General features: G+C 38.2%; 4 protein-coding genes across 17 annotated transcripts; 2 read left to right on the top strand and 2 right to left on the bottom strand.

Annotated features, from left to right (window-relative positions):
* Nucleotides 1-89: 89 nt before the first annotated feature.
* On the bottom strand, nucleotides 90-2,615 carry LOC119993526 (dnaJ homolog subfamily B member 4-like). Its single transcript, XM_038840694.1, has 3 exons — nucleotides 2,112-2,615; nucleotides 1,535-1,938; nucleotides 90-865 (listed from the first exon to the last, which is right to left on the bottom strand). Exons 1-3 carry the CDS (start codon nucleotides 2,274-2,276, stop codon nucleotides 427-429), a joined length of 1,008 nt encoding a protein of 335 aa, XP_038696622.1. The 5' UTR covers nucleotides 2,277-2,615; the 3' UTR covers nucleotides 90-426.
* An 899-nt stretch (nucleotides 2,616-3,514) lies between these two features.
* On the bottom strand, nucleotides 3,515-8,107 carry LOC119993796 (pentatricopeptide repeat-containing protein At1g62914, mitochondrial-like). 13 transcript variants are annotated; one of them, XM_038841047.1, is made up of 4 exons: nucleotides 5,501-8,107; nucleotides 4,752-5,020; nucleotides 4,140-4,210; nucleotides 3,515-4,065 (listed from the first exon to the last, which is right to left on the bottom strand). In XM_038841047.1, exon 1 carries the CDS (start codon nucleotides 7,774-7,776, stop codon nucleotides 5,605-5,607), a length of 2,172 nt encoding a protein of 723 aa, XP_038696975.1. In that variant the 5' UTR covers nucleotides 7,777-8,107; the 3' UTR covers nucleotides 3,515-4,065; nucleotides 4,140-4,210; nucleotides 4,752-5,020; nucleotides 5,501-5,604. The 13 variants fall into 13 exon arrangements, with proteins under 13 accessions (XP_038696975.1, XP_038696972.1, XP_038696974.1 ...); XM_038841044.1 differs by having other exon boundaries at nucleotides 4,140-4,207; XM_038841046.1 differs by having other exon boundaries at nucleotides 3,515-4,207; nucleotides 4,752-4,837; nucleotides 4,948-5,020.
* Nucleotides 7,936-12,389, top strand: LOC119992814 (psbP domain-containing protein 5, chloroplastic). The gene is made up of 12 exons (XM_038839598.1): nucleotides 7,936-8,061; nucleotides 8,219-8,403; nucleotides 8,508-8,662; nucleotides 9,008-9,116; nucleotides 9,547-9,596; nucleotides 9,768-9,835; nucleotides 9,921-10,019; nucleotides 10,567-10,626; nucleotides 10,821-10,880; nucleotides 10,954-11,008; nucleotides 11,413-11,462; nucleotides 12,087-12,389. Exons 1-12 carry the CDS (start codon nucleotides 7,936-7,938, stop codon nucleotides 12,183-12,185), a joined length of 1,116 nt encoding a protein of 371 aa, XP_038695526.1. The 3' UTR covers nucleotides 12,186-12,389.
* A 1,112-nt stretch (nucleotides 12,390-13,501) lies between these two features.
* LOC119992519 (probable ADP-ribosylation factor GTPase-activating protein AGD14) lies at nucleotides 13,502-19,801 on the top strand. Of its 2 annotated transcripts, none has more exons than XM_038839254.1 (14): nucleotides 13,502-13,787; nucleotides 14,381-14,491; nucleotides 14,832-14,893; nucleotides 15,066-15,153; nucleotides 15,259-15,320; nucleotides 15,396-15,516; nucleotides 15,657-16,118; nucleotides 16,657-17,373; nucleotides 18,021-18,188; nucleotides 18,269-18,376; nucleotides 18,478-18,558; nucleotides 18,734-18,860; nucleotides 18,984-19,029; nucleotides 19,209-19,801. In XM_038839254.1, exons 2-14 carry the CDS (start codon nucleotides 14,405-14,407, stop codon nucleotides 19,330-19,332), a joined length of 2,253 nt encoding a protein of 750 aa, XP_038695182.1. In that variant the 5' UTR covers nucleotides 13,502-13,787; nucleotides 14,381-14,404; the 3' UTR covers nucleotides 19,333-19,801. The 2 variants fall into 2 exon arrangements, with proteins under 2 accessions (XP_038695182.1, XP_038695181.1); XM_038839253.1 differs by having other exon boundaries at nucleotides 18,475-18,558.
* The last annotated feature ends 934 nt before the right edge of the window (nucleotides 19,802-20,735 follow it).

Below are 20,735 nucleotides of genomic sequence, written 5' to 3'. Positions count from 1 at the left end.
AGACCATTCTTGGTCATGGTATTTCTTGCTGAAAACAGGCCTTTGCCTAGTATCAACATGTCTTTTGCCCGAAACCTACACCACGCTGATTACCTGCTGATTACAGGTAAGATAGAACAGATTTCAACAAGGAAAAAATGTACAGGGATATTTGTCATCCCTTGAAAACTATTATGACTGCAAATATACATTATTCGTAAAAGGAAAAAAGAATGAATTACCAAAACTTATATTACAATCACAAGAATATCAAAGAACTGCTCTGAAACACAGATTGCACGATAAGAGGAGAGCAATTTTGGCTTTGTCCTATACCACCACCGGAGCGAAGGTTTCAGTCTATCAGAAGAGCAGAAAGGAGGCTGCTTTGCTCTTTGAACTCCAATCCAGCTATTGGCTTATACTGAGCATAATAAGATTCAACAATCAGCCTCCCAAAGCACGCTTGAGTCCTGTTTTTTGCTCCGGGGTTAATCTTGTAGGGAACTTGACATCAAATTTGATCCTCAAATCACCCCTATTACCAGCCTCTTTTACTATAGGCATTCCCTCCTTGGCAAGGACGAGCTCGTAGCCAGGGCTAACAATATCTGTCACAGGGATCGATAGATTACGGCCATCAAGAGTTGTCAGGTTCACTGTGGTTCCCCCCAATGCCTCAGCTAGTGACACCCTTTGGTTAACAATGAGGTCATTGCCATCTCTCTTGTAAACTTCATGAGGCTTCTCATCAATAACAAAAACAAGGTCTTCTGGAAGCTGATATGGCTGCTCGTTTCCTTTATCCGGAAATGTTATTTTTGTTCCTTTCTTCCATCCAGGCTTCACATCAATAGTTAATATCTCCGTCTGTGGGACTTGCCTCCTATGAAGTTTTGATTCAAATAACATTAGTTGAAAAAGTTGGGGCATTTCTTACACACGACAGCGGAGCTCAAAAACACAAGCAACCAACCACAATCCCATAACAAGATCAGTCTATTATCAATTAGTATAATTCAGCCATGAACATGCAAGCAAGAGATGGTATGAAGTAATTAATTGGGATAATGAAATCGTTGAAGCAACAAGTAAAACGATTCCCAGAACTTCAGTTTACACCCTCATAAAAACAAATATCATTTTATCTTTCGGTTCTAGACACATCCTGTCCAATATTGATACCTATTAGATTCAATCAAATCAACAATCTTAGTAATGCCATAGATGTGCCTTCTAAGTGAACAAGGTACTCGGGGTTATGCAAAAAGACGAGAACAAATGCCATGCCAGGATCTATGGAGATAATTACAGAGTAAACATGCATAAAAAAGCACAAGATCAAACATCTGACAAGGCTGACAAGGCCGATGGCCAAGTGAAGATCTTCTAGGAAGTCTGTAAGACATTTTAAATCTGTTAAAGAATGAATGAAGAATACATATGTTCTGAATTCAAAAAAAATCTCTGTTTCGATCAAATCAGGCAGTAGGAAGTTAAGGAATGTGATGGGAAGCTTAGGAAATAAACACAAAAATAAGGAAAAGATGCATACCCATTGGCATCAACTACTGTTCTAGAGATCTTCATTTTCCTTGTTGATCCGGAGTAAAGCTCCCCGAGGCTGCAAGGTAACTTGCTTTCAACTGGTGGTGGTTTCCTTGGCATTGTCCCCTCGCTATAACTCCGGAACATATTTTCAGCCCCACCAAAACCCCCAAACATCCCTCCTCCATCTGACTGGAATCTCATAGACCGTCCCGGTCCTGATGATCCAAACCCAAAAGGGCTACTCCCAAAGAATTCTGCAAATATATCCTCTGCATTCCTAGGATTGAAGCCATTCGGCCCACCACCGCCATTTCCGAATGGCGATCCACTGCCAGGAGGTGGCATGTCTTTCAATCCTTCTTCACCATATTGATCATAAAGTGCCCTCTTTTGAGGGTCGCTTAAGACCTGAATTCACAAACATATCTCAAACTCTCAATCCTTCATTCAGTACAAACCTAATCAGATTATATGTAAAGAAAGAACAGGAAAAAGAAAGATTGAATTCATGTAAAATGAAAATTTACAAAAAATCTAACAGATGTCTGAGACAAATAGAGAAGAATACAAGGAAAACTTGCCTCATAAGCCTCAGAGATCTGCTTGAATTTGGCTTCAGCTTCTTTCTTGTCGTTGGGGTTCTTGTCAGGGTGCCATTTCATAGCCAGTCTCCTGTACGATTTCTTGAGATCATCATCTGTGGCATTCTTGTTCACCTTCAATATGTTATAGTAATCAACCCCCATTTTTTCCTTTCTCCTTATCAGATCAAAATCCTACAATATCAGTCAATTCACACCCTTTTAAGAGATACCCAGATCCCCAAATATACACCTTTGATCGCTCTTCACCTCTCTTCAATCATCTATGCATAACCCAATAACATCAGAGCGCCACAGATTATTCCCTCTGCTTCATACAAATTATAAATATACCCTGCTGGAGAGAGGAATGCTTGGATTTGTTTAATGGTCAATGGGGTTTGTCTTGTTTCAATATCGTTTTCAAAGCTTTTGTCCGGAGAATCTCAAAAGACTATTTGAAGGAGAGAGAGAGAACTTTTGTGTTGCCAAGTTTGACAGATTATGAATTGGTTCATGAATTTCATCAAACGAATGTTATTAATAAGACCGCGTTTGGTGCCGACGGTCCACTTTAGAACTTGTCTTTCCTAAAATAACCTTTACATTTTTTGTTTTATTTTAGTCTTTTTCAACTCGATATCTTTGGTTGGTTTGGATGAGCTTATATTCGGGAAAAATAAATCAACTTATAAAATGTAGGATGTTTGGTGATACTTTTAAAGTTAACGCTAGTTTATACTTGATGATTTAGCTTATATGCCAATATGGTGTATTTGACATTTGTTGTAAATTTTCAGCTTACTCACACTAACAATAATGTCCACTTTAAGTATTATCGGTTCCCATAAATACATTAGACTCGTCCAATTTTTTTCTTTCTTGAGCTCTCTCACTTAATGATACTTAAGGCCAATGAAAAAGTCTTGATAATTGTAAAGGGTGGCTTTGTTCTTATAAATGAAATGAGATCCTTATACATTTTCAATGTGAGATTCCTACCAACCTTCAACCTTAATGTTAGTTTATAAATTAGCATATACGCTTTATCAAATAAACCCCCTATTTATAATTGTGGTAAATTGCTCTTGGGTTTTGTTTTTGGACCGCATTTTTATAATTTTGTAGGCAATTTTTCTTGGGTCGTGTTTGGACTAGTCTTATCTGAGAGCATTTTGGGTAGTAAAAGCTGACTTTCCTTCCCATTTTAAAATTGTCCAATTTTTTTCCACAATTTTTGTCCACAGGCTGACGCTATACGTGTAAAATGTTATATCTTAATTAAGCTCGGACAAAACACCCAAGTCATTAATTAGAATGATAAAGATGATGTGTATTACCTTAGTGGTCACGTTCAAATCCCCATTTTAAAAAAAAAAAACTAATTTAATTAGGCTTGGAAAAAATATAGAGGAAAAAAAGAGAGTAGTGTTTTTGATTCCCTTTGACTGTTGACAACCTGATTACACCTTTACCAGTAGGCAGTAATATTCCTAGAAACTTTTCTTACTGGAGTTTACATTCTACTAAGGCAATAAACTGGCGCTGAGATGGGCTATTCACTCCTGTGTGTATGGAAGCCGCCTCCTTATACTTTTATTAGGCTGAATTTTGATTCCTCTTGTGTGGCAGGATTTGATGTCTGCTGCTGTGGTTGATACAGACCATAAAAACAGAGATTTTGGCCATTCAAACTGAACTTGTGCAGGGAAATAATGATCTAGTTCGAGAGGCTTTAGCAGTGAAACTTCTTGTCAAGGAGAGAAACGCAGAATGTGATTGTGGAGTCCATGGAGGGTGATGCAGCTTTGGTTGTAAAGGCGCTGGCGAACCCGGCTACAGAGATGGATTGAAAGACTAAGGGCATCATACTCCCAGCAGTTCGAGGCTCGGATAAGTGTCACTCTTGGCTCCATGAAGCGAATACTGGGCAGATACGATAGCTAAATGGGTTCTGCGAAGGAGATGGTCAGGGGTGATTCCTTTCATAACTCAAGAGGACTAAGAGAACAAGTCTTAGATGAGTACATGTCAAGTCCAGGATGTCACTGTTAGTCACTGCAAGTATAATAGAACAAATTTCCGAGAGAGCCTAGCTGCTGGACAAGAAAGAGTTAAAAGGGAACTATAAAATTTGAAAAACATGCTATATGAAAAGAAATTCAGTACACTAACATATATCAGCACAGGAGCAGACCTAAGTCCTGCTGATTATTTCTCATTTTCATGATAAGAGGGAGATTCAGTTGATTATGGAATATAAACATGTTTGAAGCCTTTCAAGCGTGTCTTAATTTTAACTCTTCGACAAGACTTCTTTTACATGGTATGTGTGTGGGCTTAGACAGGCCTATGGTGCACCGAATTATAAGCCCCACCTCCATGCGCTATACATACATATAGACACACACACACACATATTATACTGCGTGCTTCAAATTTAAACAATAACATTCAGGTTCGCTCAATCAAATAGTAGCCACACAGTCGACAAGGATGACACCCCACATTCACTCTTGTCATTCTGAAAATTAAATTACCATGATTTTTTAGGGGGAAGTTCATTCTGCAAAAGTGAAAGTAAGTGCGTAATACATATATGCACCTAGAATCTCGATCTAACAATAAAGAGAATATTACCTGGATAGAGCTGTTTCTGTCGCAACTAAACGAATGGACTAGCTTTATGTTTTAAAATATCCGAATGCAGTGAATGTGGACGGCTACTGCGAAAGCGAGGCATCGTGGTTAGTCACGACAAAGAACCCAGAGATAGTCTTCGTTAATAAAACATAAAGCTAGTCCATTTGAAAAATCATTGTTGGAGACTAACCACCTTCAGCTTAGTTCTGGAGGAAACTATGGCAATTGCCAACAGTTTTTGCTTCTTTCCTTGTAAGCATCAATTCCTGTTTATTGCCAAGTAAATACAGTTATTCACCTTTGAGAGTTGAGATATCAAGATCGCAATCGGATGAAAAAACATCAACTTACAAAAAACACCCTATTATTTTGTTTTCAAGTACCTACCTACATACATACAACTTTTTATATTTGAATACAAAGATAAAATGAGAGAGAGAGTATGTACTCGTCTTTATTTTGTTTCTCTCTTATTTATAAGATATTCTGTAGAGGAAACTTGGAAAGTATAATATCCCATCCTAGTGAGAGGAGTTACAAAAATAAATTTACAATATAAGATTCGGTTATAGGCTCATTCTTGTCCCAAATAGTATCATCCCAATTACATTCAAAAGAAGACCAAGTTGTACCAATCTACTTCAGCCTACAGCGGCACAAATTAGTCACAGACATCCGAGAGATGGAATGCATTTCAAGGTTAATCAAAAAGGTGTCAATAAAACAAACATAAGAATCATTCATACCTGATTCGAAGTTTTGATATCCTTCAAAAAGGGTCCTCATCAAAGACAAAGCTAAGTACGGCCTATGGATGTAAGGGACCGTAGGCAACAATTCTGTAAATCAATTAGCTTGCTACCGCTCTGTGAGACATTTCTCGTTCACCATCATTGCATATCAAGGACTCAAAACATTTTGCAATACTAGGAAGTCTCTTCAACGAACCTTTTGAAACTTCTCGCCTAATAATCTCCGAGGTTGTGTCATTGAATTTACACCCGTCTTTCGTCATGATTCTAAGCAACGAGACAGTGTCCCAGAACATACCTCTCTTCAACATTGCCTCCAATATGGTATTGTAAATTGCAATATTTGGTGTGAGGTCATTCTCCAGCATTTGATCCCTGAGCTGGAGTGCAACCGATATCTTCCCTTCCCTACAAAGGCCTTTAATTAAATATTGGTAAGTTAAAACATCTGGCTTTAGTCTCTGGCTACGCATCTCCCTGAACAGTTGACCCAACCAATAATGATTGTGACTCCTTATGCAAGCATGTATCAGAATTTTATAAGAAGAAGTGTCTGGTGGACACTCAGTGTTTCTAAGATACTCACAAATCCTGTAAGCAGATCCAAGTAACCCAGCCTTACAAAGTGCGCCCAAAAGCACGTTGAAGGTGATTATAGTTGGACTTGGACCTTCAAGAATCATGGTTTCTAAAATCTTTGGACACTCCGGAAATTTCCCAACTGTACAAAAATACTGAATCAAGGAAGTGAAACTGAAACCATCAAGCTTAATACCTTCATACTCCATACGATAAAATATCCTACGAATCATTGAAGTGTTCCCCTGTTTGCATGCTGCAGACAAAATTGTATTGAAGGAAACCACATTGGGTCCACTGGCACCCCAGTCAAAGTGGTCCAAAAGCTTCAAAGCTACATCGATGTTATCTTCCTTGCGAAAGCCCTTCAAAATTGTGTTATACGTAATATTATTTGGCAAAACACCTTTTTCCCTCATGTCATTTAACAGAAGTAATGCTTCTTCTGATCTACCCAGAAGACATAAACAATTGAAGTATATATTATATACAGCAACATCCTGAGGGCAGCCCCTCAAAATCTTATCAAGGAATAGGTCATTAACAATCTCTACTTTGCCTGTTTTCAACATTCCTCCAGCCAATGCAGCATAGGTATATGAATCCGGAGAAAGCCCTTTTTGATCAATATCCAGCATAAGCTTGGATAAGTCAGCCACCCTATCTTGATGACAAAGTTCACGGAGGATAACATTGTAAGTTTGCAAGTCAGGAACAAAACCTTCCATTTCCATCGTATCCAATAAGTTGAATGCCTCCTCAATATTCCTGTGATCACAATGAAACTTAATAATAACAGTGTAGGTTTTCACATTAGGCTTACAATCATCACTTTTCATTTTATCCAAACAACATAGAGCATCTTCCAGTAAACCTTCTTTACAGAATCCATAAATCAAAGCTGTATACGAGCACACATTAGGGACAATACCCCTCTTCTTCATCGTAGAAAACAATCCCAGAGCAGTGTAACTCTGATCCGATTTAAATAAAGCCCACAGAATTGTATTATATGTATGCACACCATAATAAATGCCCTTATCCAGAAGAACACAGAACAAAGAATAAGCCTCTGAAATCATCCAGGACTTGCAAAGCATAAAAATCAATGAAGTCATGGTGGGTTCAGTTGGATAATACTCCAAGCCTAACATAAGCTCAAAAACACTAATCGACTCAACTACAAACCCAAATTCAAGTGTTTTTTTCAACATTTTAGACAAGCATCTAGCCGAAGGTTCATAACCACTCCGATACATCTCTTCAACAAAAAAATATGCCTCTTTGATGTTGCCAAGCTTAACCATTCCACTGATAAGAGTGTTGAATGTTGATGCATTTGGGGCAGGACCAGTCCTCTGCATTCCAATGTACACTTCCTTTAACCTTTCCAGCAATATATTTTGCGATTTCAAATAATAGTACATCAAAGCATTATAATCATAAGCTGTAGGCTTTCCCAGTACAGTCTTCATATGATTCAAAGTGTAAAGAGCATTGCTAAAGTCACCTGAGGCGGCGTAACTCTGCATTGTATGCTTCAATTCCTCATAATCCCAATCAAGCCTAGTGCCTTCTTCTCTGTCACAAATAGGTTTGAGAGCACAAGAAGAAGAAAAATTCACGAAGAAACGGAAATTCTTGAAGATTCTGGGGGATTGACTGATCGCTTTGGCAATCCAAACAGGCATTGGAGGTAAGAAAAGCAGAGATTTTGAGCACAACTGAAACTAGTCGAAGAAAAACCCGATAGTTCCGTCGACTGGGGTATATTTGCATTTGATAACCAGAATAATTTGCATGGTTGTAGAGAAAATTGAATGAAACAATAATTCAATACACTCTGCCTAATGAGCTCTCTAGTTGTATTATGCTCAATTACAAATAATATAAAACATCGAATAGATCTGGAAATTCAGATTTTCTTCTCGTTTCTGGGAAGCCAAACGGATTGGGGAAGTAATTCAAGGAACAAAGTAACGAAAAGACTCGAACAGTGAATCATCGACGTCGAAGGAAGATATAAACCCTAACGAGCACATGGACTCCGGAGGGTTTAACGTTCCGTAACTACGGCGTCGTTTAAGTGGAGTTTTGTCTTTTACCCGGGATAACAGTTGGGCCTGGTTTCAGATTGCAAGCCCAGCCCAACCCAAAGTGAACAAAAGAATTGTAGCCCCCGTCCCTCACAAACGTCTGAACTCTGAAGTGGATGAGGTACCAGAGAAAGCAGAGTCCATGACAATGGTTCTTCTCTCTCCCTCTCTTTCTTTCTCCAAACTCCATATTCCTCTCCTGCCAAAACCCGTCTTCTTGAGGTATGCTATCTGTCATCGCGTATGTTTGTATTGGTGTATGTATACAATTAAAGCTCTTGTATCTATTTCTCTCACTTATTTCTGGGTTTTGGTCTTCTGTACAGGAAAAGACAGATTCAGTGCGAATTGGGTGAGAGGAGAGCAGTGTGTTCATGTGCTGCTTCTCCTGAACTCACCTCAAAACAAAATGGGATATCTAAAAGGGGTTTGGTGTTCTTTGGCATCTCTTCTTCACTGTCTCTGGTCTTCCCATCTCCAAGTAAGCTCAATTCCTCTTATTATTGATTTTTGAAGTCTCTGGGAGTTTGAAATCTGTTTCTGTTCGTTGATAGATATTTTACATGTACACAATTAGAAAAATGAGGATCAGCACAAGAAATTGCAGTTTGGGTCTAGGTCTCTTAATTGGTGGAAATAGACATTTCATGATGGAGAATTGAGGGAGGGCTAAGGGCTTGGAGGTTAATGAAATTCAGGGGTTGGATGAATACTTAAGTTTCTCCCTGCATGCTGATGAGATGCTATTGTCAAAATACTTATTATTCATGCTTCTGAATTCTACATGAATTGCTTCCCACCCGATACTATATTAGCTTCATTGCAGGATCCATTTGTGAGGAAGATTTGAAAATGGTTCCTTTGGTTGATGAAATAAACGCCTATGCTTATTCATACCCAGTCGAGATGCCCTCCAACAAGTTCCTCTTCAAGTGGTAAGTTCTTGCCATCCAAATTTAATTGCGGAAAATGTAGTACATTTTCTCTATATTTCTATTTCTGAATGGTTATTAGAGTCATCAAAAAGTTTTCTTTCAACGTAGACAATCTGGATAGCTGGAATTTTTCTCAGCAATTCCCATTTTTAAAGGATTGAAATTTGTAAGCATACTATAATTCAAATTCTATAAATGAAGACTTGGAAACTTCTGAGATCATGACAAATGATAAAAACTGTGTTGGATGATTATTACTCCAATTTTTTGTGCAATGACATGTAGTTTCAGATGCTTTCAGAAGTCTTAATTAAATTGAGAGAAAAAAACATGTGATGTTATTTCTGCAAAAGCAGACTAGTTCTCTACGCTTCATTACTTTTGTTCATCCGTAAATGACTAAACTGGAATACCACTGCAATTTTCGAAGGGTGGAATCCAGAAAACCAGAGCGATATTCATCAGCTGCACCACTTTCTCGTAAGTCTAGTGCTTTTGGCTTTTTTTGATCACCTTGAGAAAAGTGAAACTGAATCATGCTGATTTCCAAAAAAAAATTACGAAAGTAGTTTTCTACTCCTCTAGCAAACGCCATGGAACATGACAAATCGTTTATATACAACTGACAACATATTGGTTTGAATATGACAGCCGATGCACGGCTGCGCATTGTGTCCGAGCGTGTTGACATTGTTGACAATCTCATTATCTCTGTTTCGGTAACTTCTGATGTACCATATTCTTTCCATGATTGATTTCATTTGTCATTTCTTCAAGGCACATGTTTTGTTTCCTTTGTTTCAGATAGGTCCCCCTAATTCTCAGTTCATAAGATCTAAGGATAAGAGTACATGGACTGCAAAGGATGTTGCTGATTCTGTTTTGTCAGATAAGTCTGCTCTGGTAATGTAGCTGCCTTTCGCTTACCTAGAAGACCTTTTTGTCAGCAAATATGTTTGACTTCTATTAATAGGTTCATTTTGACAAGAATAGTATGAGGAGTTCAAACACTCTTGCGTACTTTTGCGACATTGACTCATTAAAAAATATTAAGTTTTAAGCCAAATTTAGCACAAGGCAGGACTTCGTATGAAAACTGAGATTTGTAGAAACAATGTATCTCAATCCTTGCCACTCATTAAACCCAAATTTTGTGTAATTTCTTTCATGTGACAATATCTGCAAAGTATATTCATCAAGCATTTCTAGACAGCGAAGGACTAAACTGAGGTTCTCAGTGTTGGGAATGTTGGAACTCATAGAACCTCTAGTAAATCTAGAACTTACTCGAAATGGTTGAATATGATCAATTTGTTGGTAGCATGTCGTGAACTATGCTTTCATAGAGTTCTTTGGGTTAGTTCATAATCTACCTTAAAGATTTGTGCATTACATAACTTTCAAAAGCTTTCCTTCTTATTAATTGCTTGACATCCTGCACATTCTGCAGCGAGTCACATCGAGTCAGCGGTTGGCCGAGAGTTCCGTTCTTGATACGCATACTGGTGAAGTAAGCTCTTAACCATTGCCTTCCTGAATATTCTCAAATGTAAATTTTTTAACTAGATTTTAGTTGCACAAAATTGGATATCCCACAGGGACTATAGATAGAAATAAATCTGCTTATATGGTTAATGGTTGTGCAGCATACATGTGTTTGCGTGTGCAGCCCTTGTCATTAACTTCACCAATTTCTTCTGTCAGATTGATGGTGAGCCATACTGGTATTATGAATACCTTGTTCGCAAATCTCCTACCAAAACTGTAAGCAATAGTTCTTCTTGGGGAAGATTTTATACCAATATAGGTTGTTGATGTCTCCCATGAATTTATGCAGGCTCAGGAGACGAACCTTTATCGACACTACATTGCCTCAACAGCCGAGCGGGATGGTAAGAACAAAGTTTCACTTGTTTTTTTTTCCTTTCTACGTTGATTGCATCTGGAATTAGATCCTTTCCCCATGTAATTTTTGTCATCAAAATTTATCCTGTTTTGAGCTTCCGTATGTAATATTTTGCCATGACTGAGAACTTGAGTGCCCTCGAATATCTGGCTCCTTCTCTCACCCCCACCCCCAACACCAACCCCCTTCCACTCCATAAAAAAAAGGGAAGAAATATCACTTGAAGACAGAAAATTAAGTTCAGCTCTGCATGCTGTGGTCTATGAAAGATTAATCGATGAGCTGGCACGTTCGTTATAGCGCTATACTTATTTTACATTGACTTCACTGTTGTGGCAATGGATCTTTCCATTTTAAGGCTTTCTCATTCACTAAAAACTCTTATGGCAGGTTATTTATACTCGCTAACTGCTTCAACACTTGGCAAGCAGTGGGATAAGGTCAACTTCTCTCCTATCTCTCTCTCTTTCTCTTTATCTTTCTCTCAAACAAAACAATTTTTGTTTACCTATTAACACATTCATATGTAAGAGTCTAGCAGTATGACTCCCTCTAATTTGTCTCATGCGATGGTGTTGTTTGGAGTCTTATCCCCATTAGACTACATGTCCGTGTGTGACAAAATCATGACCATACCACTTCTCTATCTCCCCTTCTCTGGGTGGACCACAATTATAATGTAACCTAAAATAGAAATCGATGGAAAATATGATCACATGATTGTTTGAGATTGCTGACCAAATGGAAAAACAAATCTGATCATTCAGTTAGCAGTGGAAACGGGTGAAGTTTCTAATAGACACCGGTGTCTGGGTTCAGAGTTATGGAAAGAAGTAATCGCTTGGTTGAGTGAAAAGTTTAGAGAAACCACTCTGAAAATGTAGAGGATATATGCTGAAATGCTTCAGTATTCTCGATGTCTAATGTCGATTATAGGTTGAGTATATTATTCAAGCATGGAAATATGTATTGACTTGCACAGATCTATTCTTCCTTCAATCCTTGAGATTGAAATGGTTTGATAACTTGGGATGATTACTTAATGTTGCCTTTATTTGATGCAGATGGGACCTGCCTTGAATCAAGTTGTGTCCTCTTTCCGTCTTCTTCCTGCCACCGATAGTTATGTACCACCATATAAGGATCCATGGAGATTTTGGTGACATTTTTTTGTCATTGTTTTAGCCAAAAGCTCTCAAAAAAGAGATAATGGGATTGATGTTTAGGATCATATTTGTTGATTTATTGTTCTTCTTAACTGGTTAACTTAGTTTCATTTCTCCTTGGGAGGCTCTGATTTATCCATACAGAACAAAGTTCAAATTGTAAGTTGGACAAATTTTTACTTTTTTATCTGCTAATACTTCCGTTCCTGGGTTCTCCTGCTACATATATGACGGTTTAGGAACAAAAGCTGAATGAAGATGATGGAGGATTTATCATCAAATTGGTTGCACATGGCACACCGCCTCTTTCTCATGAAATAACATCTCATCACCAACATGTTGTGCATTAGGGTTTCGGAGAAACGAATGAACCACTTGATACACATGAAAACTTGATGTGAACTTTTCACGAAGATTTGCAAGCATTTTTGTTGGAAATTCCCACCCACTTACTCACATCAATAATATTGTCCGATTTAGGTTTATCGATTTCCGTAGATACATCAAACTCACACGTCTTTGTTCTTCCTGAGTCATCATGCTTTGGTACTTGGACCCAAAGAAAATGCCTCGATGATGGAGGGGAAGTGAGGAATGTAGTTATGTAGTAGCTAGAGTGCCAAATGGATTGTATTAATCTTCGATAGGAAACATTCTGTAAGTAATCATTTTCATTTTTTTGTGTATGATGGGACCTGCAACCACAACCTTTGGATGTGCACTAGGTAAATTCATTGAGCTTGCGTACTAGTCCACAAACTACAGCTTCGATAATGGAGGGGAAGTGAGGAATGTAGTTATGTAGCAACTAGAGTGCCGAATGGCTTGTACTACTACTCAATAGGGAACATTTTGTAACTAAGCATTTTCATTTTTTTTTATACCATGGGACCTGTAATCACTACTTTTTGGATGTGCACTGGGTAAACTTATCGGCCCTGCATACTGATCCACAAACTACACATATCAGAAAAACTCCGGGAAAGTCTATGTGTGAGCTCATGTTTCCGAAGAGGATTGAAGATTGATCGGAAAGCGTGACTAGTATGCACTTAACCACTAGGGCAACACCATTATTGACGTAATGTAATCATCTTATATTGAGTAAGTAATCATCTTCATTTCTATTTAAATGCTTGAAGAATAAGAAATGGGAGCTCCTCACACTTTGAATGGGATTAGCTTGCCAAATAGAAATCTTTTTCTATTTGGGATTTGGGTATTGGATATTGCTGCTTTTTTTCCCCTACCAAAGGAATAATTCAGTTAAAATAAAACACTTCATAGATAGACCATCCAATGCATTGGGTGGAATTGCTGGTAGATACGGCCTGTGCAATTGGTCCTGTAATTTCAAGGGCCAAAATACCGGTCACCTAACTGTCTAACCGTTACTAACGGCTACTTTCTCTCCTTCTAGGACCTCTCTCTCACGATCACTGATTCTTGTGTACACATGGCGCTCCGTAAACCCTTGAGTCGTTGTAATTCTCTGGAATCGGTTTGGGGCTACCGATCTCCGTTTTCATTTTCTCCTACTTTTCCATTTCTAGGGTTTCGTGGCTTTTGCCGATCGTACGATGGGTTCATCAATATAAGGTCTGTTTATTTAATCTCTCTCGGTGTATGATTTTCCTTTTTACTTGCTGACAAACCAACATCTTTAGATTTTATTTTTCATGCATGGCTCCATGGTTTAATCGTCTTTTTTTTGGCTAACAAGAAATATTGTGGAAGGTAAAGAGAACAGTTAGCTTGAAAGATACGAAGAATTGTAGCTGAAGTTAAGCTGGGTGTGTTTTTTTTTCTGTTGGGGCTCTGTGGACAGAACGTCTCTCTATCCTAGGGTTTTAAAGGGTGGCAGCTTTTGGGATTTCAAAATCTTCCAGCTGTTTGGTTGGTGAGAAAATTAAAGAAGAGGATAGAGTTTTTTGGTTTCATTCAAAAACAAATTTGAGAGAGAGGGAGAGAGATTATCCAGGCTAAATGATTCTATAAGGATTGTTTTATTAGATTTTGAAATGTTGAGGGATATTACCTTTCAGAATTTTGAAGACAACTTCTTATGTTAATTTTTCACCACTCTGAAAGGAACGTTGTGTTTGACGTGGAAACCTCGATTGTTGTTGACAAACATATTGATTCTTTTTTATAGAAAATAATAGTTTATGGTCTGCATTTGTTGGATCCAGACTTTTTGAAAGACGGTGAACCGGATGAAGGAAGAAGAGAAAATTGAAAGGACCATTCGCGGTCTTTTGAAACTTCCAGAGAATCGAAGATGTATCAATTGCAATAGCCTGGTATGAATTTTTTATATTTGACTGCTGTGTATCTATAGTTTTCATATTATTCATGTATTGTTGAGCCTCTCAAAAGCTACAACATGAGAGGAAACCGGCAAATCAATAGGATTTCATAAACATCTACAATTTAAGCAGAATGTTCTTTACCTTGTAATTAGAAGAAAAGGATACTCGTCTTTGGCATAGTCGATTTTGTGCATGCTTTCACTTCCCGGGTTTACCTCAAGAGTCAAGTCCTATTCAAAATGTTAATCAAAAAAGTTACAAAAGGAAAATTTTGCGGGTTTCTATAGGAGTAGAAAATTACAAGAGATCTAACAAGATTTATCTTTTGCAGGGACCACAATATGTCTGCACAACTTTCAATACATTTGTTTGCACAAACTGTGGTGGGATACAGTAAGTGCTTTTGTGAGTGTTTTACCTGAAATGGTGCATATGCTGCACAGTTCAATGTGACATGCGTAGGAGTGTTGGCAAATGCCGTGTATTCTGTTCCATTGTTGATTATCTTGCTTGAGTAAGAAATTATCCACTAATTTTGGTTTTATTTTTTTAACAACATTTATAGTCGGGAATTCACTCATCGAGTCAAGTCAGTGTCAATGGCTAAATTTAATGCAGAAGAAGTCAGTGCTCTTCAAGCTGGGGGAAATGAGGTGCGCATTCATTCTCATTAGCAGCAAACCTGGATATAGTGCTTTTTCATCAGTAAACTGAAATTCTGTCTTTTCCCATTGTTTAACTTGCATTGCATTTCATAGCGAGCACGGCAAATTTATTTCAAGGAATGGAATTCTCAGCGTAATTCTTATCCTGATGGAAGGTTAGTTTGCATCTTTTAAAGTTAGTATTGGAAAATCTGTAATGAATATATTCTGATTCACATGTTTGCTTCCAGTAATCTTTATAGACTTCGGGACTTTATCAAGCATGTATATGTAGATAGAAAGTACACTGGGGAGAGGATTGCTGAAGATTTACACGAGAGGAGTACTGAAAAGCTTGCAAGGCTGAGACTGGTGAGGCCCCACACGTTCATTGTATATATTCATTCATGCGTGTGCAATGGAGTTCTCATGTTGTTATATTCTACCAAAAGCATGCTCAATATTATTTTGGTGGGTCTAATTTCTTGAAAATTCTTCTGCATATTATTCAGCGTGACAAAGAGGGTTGTAATGAAAGTAGAAAGGTAAATGCGTATGGAAGTCCAAGTTATGAGGATAGATGTGAATTGAATGGAAGGTCTGGTACTGCTAGAAGAAGTGAGGACAGAAGTTTTAGATATTATTACGATGAAAGAAGAAGCCCTCGATATGCCCCGGGTAGTTCAAGAAATGGAGGTTTTAAGAGAAGTCCTGCACGGTTTGAGATTGTTGATGACAGGTTTAGAGATGATGGATTTGGAAGAAGAAGACAATCTGACAGCCGAAGATTTTCAAATAGTGAATCTAGGGTTGGGAACAAGTCACCTGAACGTCAGAATAGCGTGGATCAGTTCACTTCTTCGGTGGTACGTCCTGCGAAAGACATTTTGGGAGAGAACGGTCAACCTATTCGTGCAGGAGAAAGTTCTAAAGAAAATAACAGGAATGGTACTGAGGATCGTATTCAAAATCAGGTGTGTAGCTGATTAGGTTATGCTGAAAATTATTTAAATTATGAGTTTATGTTTATTTCAATGGAGATTTCTTCTTAATAAATTCCTTTCCATGAGAGAGTAATCTTTTATGTTGTCCTTCACATCTTTAATTTCAAAATCAACCACATAAAAATACCTTGAAAATGAAGCAAGATGTATTGGACACTGCTCCTGCGGAAGTTCTGAAGATGTAATTGTCAGTTGTGCAACCATTTTCGATGCTCTTAGTTTCACGCTCAATGATGTCTTATCTTCCCTACCAATTTTCATCGTAAAACAAATTCTATAATGATGGTTATAGAACCCTGGGCCTCCTTCATTTTCATTGACTGTAATATTTCCTTATTTTTCTGTGAGGTGATTTATAACTTTCAATATACACCTCTGGAAAATTCTTGATAACTTCTTGTTCCCAACTTTTGAAGCTCGATTTTGTATTGGCTGTTGATTTTGGAGCCTTTCTACACCAACATTCTATAGATATCATTCATTTAACCTATAATCTTTCTCATTGCAGAATACTGCATCTTATGGTAAACCTGGATCTGTTGATGGGAATCACCAGGAAATTAAAGCCCAGAATTCCGAAAGCTTGATCGATTTTAATTCTGAACCTGAGCCCTCAAATGCTGCAGCAGCACAAATACAGCAGGGACATTCAGCCAATGTCTCTGGCAATTCATCTTCATCTGAATTCTCTGCGCCAGAGAAGGCTCGTCAGGCCCCAATTACAAATACTTTGGAATCCTTACTGTTTGAATTATCAGTTCCCTCATTTCCGCCTGTTGGTAACGCTCCTGAAATACCAAGTAGCAATAATGCTCCATCAACTGCATCGAAATGCTACGTCCCTGAAGGCAATGTTTCAGCAGCTGCACCAGCGGAGCAGATGCCAAGATCGTTCCTTAGTAGTGGTGCTTCAAGAACTCCTTCAACTACCAATGAGGCAACACAACCTCCACTGTCTGCACTTGAAGGGCACATATCTGATTCAACCTTATTTGATAACTTTACTGATTCAAGAACTGCCATATCTACCAACTTGTCTGTGCAACCTTCAAATGACGTTCCTTTACAAGCTGAACATGATTTTACCAGTGACTCGACTGTCAAAGTTCCTGATGCACAACAGATATCCAGCGTGCAGCAAAATCAACCTTCTGCATCTCCTCTTGCCAATAGTAACTCTGCTGTACAAGAGACAGCCAGGCCAATGGAATCTATAAATAACCAGGTTAGTGCTGGTGTAATTTTGTAGAATGAATAAAAAATTAGAAACTACGCCATTGTTCTGTAGTCCATAGTTATCTTCATACATATATATATATATATAGATTTGGGTCCTCATATATAGGATGATGTTCCAAAAAAAGTTTTGAATAGTAATATTCGTAGAGTCTATTTGAAAAAAAAAATGACCACGGACTATTCAAAATGCAGTTGTAGAGTTCTATAGGCATCCACATTAATTACAATATTTTGTTATCCTTGTAAGCTTTATAACCCATGTCAATACACCTTCTCTAGGAGAGTAAAATAGAAGAAACTACTCATCTTCTGCACTCCCTCCTGTTAATAAGAACCTCTCAAATTCTCGTAAATTCCTTTTTTTCATCTGCGGTTCTGAAGTTCAGCAAAGTCAATTTGTTTTATTTTTACAAGAGACATATAAATTGTCTTTTTCCATCTTAACTCTTTCATTCTGCCACCAAACATTTGTCGTCAAATCTGATAGCACTCCTGAAGTTTCAGTCAAATATTAAATGTTGAAGCTTTAGCTGTTGACTAGAAATAATTTCTAAGCAGTTTTAATGTTTTTTGTTTGCTGTCGTGCCTGTATACGTAATTGCTAAATCAGTTGCTTTCTCTACTTATCTGTAGCCATATACGCCATCAGATGTAGCTAAGGCTCAATTAGACTCTGATCCATCTGCTGAACTATCATTTCCTGGGATTTCTGTGCTGACCCAAGAAACCGGTTCTGGAGTTGAATCCAAGACCACCATTCAAGCAGAAGCAAAGTCTACCGGAAGAAAGGAACTTCCAGCGGTGATTGCCTTATCTTATAATGTTTTCTGGACCAATAAACTTTTTTTTTCTTAATGTTCTTCTAATTTTATTCTCTGCAGGATCTTTTTACTGCTACCTATTCAGCCGCCCCTGCTTCATTTCAAGGCTGGCAAACTTACCAACCTCATGTAGGAGGATACAATATGCAACACTATCCTAACTCAATGGTATTGGTATCTTATACGCCACTGTGTTCAAGTAGGATTTCTGTTATTTTGGGAAAAACATGCACAAATTAATCTGCCAAAATGGCTGTTTTTTACAGCATATGCCAGCCTATCCCAACGCGGCAAAGTCAGCAAACCCATTTGATCTTAACAGTGAAGTAGCTGGAGTGCAGTCCCCACCAGTAAGCACAATATTAAAACTGTTATCAGTTATCATATAGTCATACGCTGATTTTCCCTTTTTACTCTTCATTTCCATGTTCGTTTGTCTGTAGCCAAAATTTTGCAGAGCAAAAGATTCATTTCAAGCCTTAAAATTTTGTTTTGACCATTGAATATTTGTTCTTTGTGTTATAGTTTCCTTCCATAGTGCCTCTGCAAGGAGCAGACGCTGATGTTTCAGTTCCAACAGGCTTAGGGCCTAATGCCCATCTATCAGGGATGATTCCTCAGTCACATTCTTATGCATCTGCAGTGCCTCCAGGTCTTTTTCCTTCAGATCAGCCTTGCCATGCAAAAGTGAATTCACTTTGTTGTGTTGTATATCAAGGAAGTTTCCGTCATATTTTCTTTGGATCTTTACTTATTTTCAATTGAATTATTCCAGGCGCATATATGGGGCAACAATCTCACCATTATACCACACCTTCCAGGCATGTCTTCTACTTGGCTAATGGCTCTCTTACATAATTTTCTTTTCTTTTCATCTAAACCTCATAAATGTTATCTGATGTATCTCTCTCTCTCCCCCAAAAAACGCTTCGGTCTTAGGACGACATGATGTTATGAATCGAAAAGAAATAAATTCAACTATTTTCGTGTGTCTTTGCAGACCACAAGGAGTTGGTGGTGGAGCAGCTTTTGGCTCCTTTGACATGGCTCAGCAATTGACAGGCAGATACTCAAATTGCAGCCCCGATTCTTTTACTTCACCTGGAGGAAACCCATTTGGTTAAAGAAGCAAAATTTTATCCATTCCATGAAGATCATATTATTTCTCAGCACTTGAAGTTTTCATGAAATCCTGGCTTCGTTTTGGCGGATGATGATATGAAACGAGTAGTCTGGTTGACTGGTGTTTCTACAGCAGTAGTTGGAATCATCAGATTTGCCGATCACTCCTGGTGAAGGGGATCAAAACATTGACCATTCTGGACCAAGGTTTCACAGTCATGGTATGTGTGTATGATAACTTCTTCAATCTGAGTACCAGAATGCTTCCATCGTCGAGTATTAGCTTCTCAACTTTGTTCATCAGTGAACAAGATTGTGCAAGGTACATAAACAACCTCTCTGTACTTCTTACAACCTGGATTATTGTATTTGTATCCTATTATTAACAGACAAAAAACAGACATAAAAATCGTTACTGCTTGTAATGTAGTTAAAGATTGTTGATAATTTCTTCTTTTTTTTTTCATGGAATCTGTACCCTCTCTTTCAGCTGTGGTAGAAAATCTTTCTGACATTCCCTTCTCCAGGATCATTGTCACCTTGAGCTTGCCAACTAGTGTATGTATGTACATTGGACTTATGAAAATTAGTACAAGGTTTCCAACTAAATTAGTTGCCTGGAAAAAGATCTGATAGACAATTTACAAACAGCAATCACTGAATTCAATATTGATAATGAAAGTTGAGGAATTGCGCCCTTTAATAAACCCTTTCTTCCATGCATGTTTTGATATCTTTCACTAAATCAGGCTTTCTTATGAAGGCCAACAATAACCTAACACAAACACCATGAGTTCGTCAACAGCCCATTTCACTATCAGTCTCTCTTCCATTACTTCCCTCATCCCCTGCACCATTGATGAACCCAACCAGTGCCTTTCATTTCTAGATTTTGATTTATTAGAGAAATCCTCAACATTTCTGATGTATTTCATAGCAGTCAAGGCAAATGACAAGCCTTGTTGAGAGATGAATCCCCCTGTTAAGAACCCAATCTCCCTGTTAAAGAATTCCACATCGGTTGGATCTTCCAATCGACTGTGGTTAATAAAGTCAAGTCCAATCCTTAACAAACAATAAGGTTAGTTTGGGTTTCGACTTGTGGTAACTGGGTTTGCTTTGCTCAATAAGTTGGATTTCGGTCACTCCTAGCTGGGCTTAAGAGCGATAAAGTCATACAGATTCGATGTATTCACGGGAATCGGATAACCCAAAGCGGACTCCAGTCAAAATTCCAGCAGCTATTATTTCCTGCATACGTCATCACACAGTTTTGCGTCTCGCCTAAGGTCAAAATACAACGTACTCCCAAGCCCGGACCCAACGTTCACCAAGCCCGGTCACTTTGTTTGGCGGTGGGGTTGTAATGGGCTCAGGTGAGTCGAAAGAGTTTAGAGCCCAACCC

The sequence above is a fragment of the Tripterygium wilfordii genome, chromosome 23 (genome assembly GCF_013401445.1).
Source record: "Tripterygium wilfordii isolate XIE 37 chromosome 23, ASM1340144v1, whole genome shotgun sequence".
In the NCBI taxonomy this organism is placed as follows: Eukaryota; Viridiplantae; Streptophyta; class Magnoliopsida; order Celastrales; family Celastraceae; genus Tripterygium; species Tripterygium wilfordii.
Note: the sequence above shows the minus strand (reverse complement) of the source record. Positions and strands in the feature narration are given on the sequence as shown.

Coding starts and splice junctions, on each gene's coding strand:
- LOC119993526 (XM_038840694.1), bottom strand. CDS start 2,276: ATGGGGGTTGATTACTATAACATATTGAAGGTGAACAAGAATGCCACA. Junction 1,939..2,111: donor AGATCTCTGAGGCTTATGAG/GCAAGTTTTCCT, acceptor TTGTGAATTCAG/GTCTTAAGCGACCCTCAAAA. Junction 866..1,534: donor ACAGTAGTTGATGCCAATGG/GTATGCATCTTT, acceptor AAAACTTCATAG/GAGGCAAGTCCCACAGACGG.
- LOC119993796 (XM_038841036.1), bottom strand. CDS start 7,776: ATGCCTGTTTGGATTGCCAAAGCGATCAGTCAATCCCCCAGAATCTTC.
- LOC119992814 (XM_038839598.1), top strand. CDS start 7,936: ATGAGCTCTCTAGTTGTATTATGCTCAATTACAAATAATATAAAACAT. Junction 9,597..9,767: donor ATCAGCTGCACCACTTTCTC/GTAAGTCTAGTG, acceptor TGAATATGACAG/CCGATGCACGGCTGCGCATT. Junction 10,627..10,820: donor TTGATACGCATACTGGTGAA/GTAAGCTCTTAA, acceptor TTCTTCTGTCAG/ATTGATGGTGAGCCATACTG.
- LOC119992519 (XM_038839253.1), top strand. CDS start 14,405: ATGAAGGAAGAAGAGAAAATTGAAAGGACCATTCGCGGTCTTTTGAAA. Junction 16,119..16,656: donor AGGATCGTATTCAAAATCAG/GTGTGTAGCTGA, acceptor TTCTCATTGCAG/AATACTGCATCTTATGGTAA. Junction 17,374..18,020: donor TGGAATCTATAAATAACCAG/GTTAGTGCTGGT, acceptor ACTTATCTGTAG/CCATATACGCCATCAGATGT.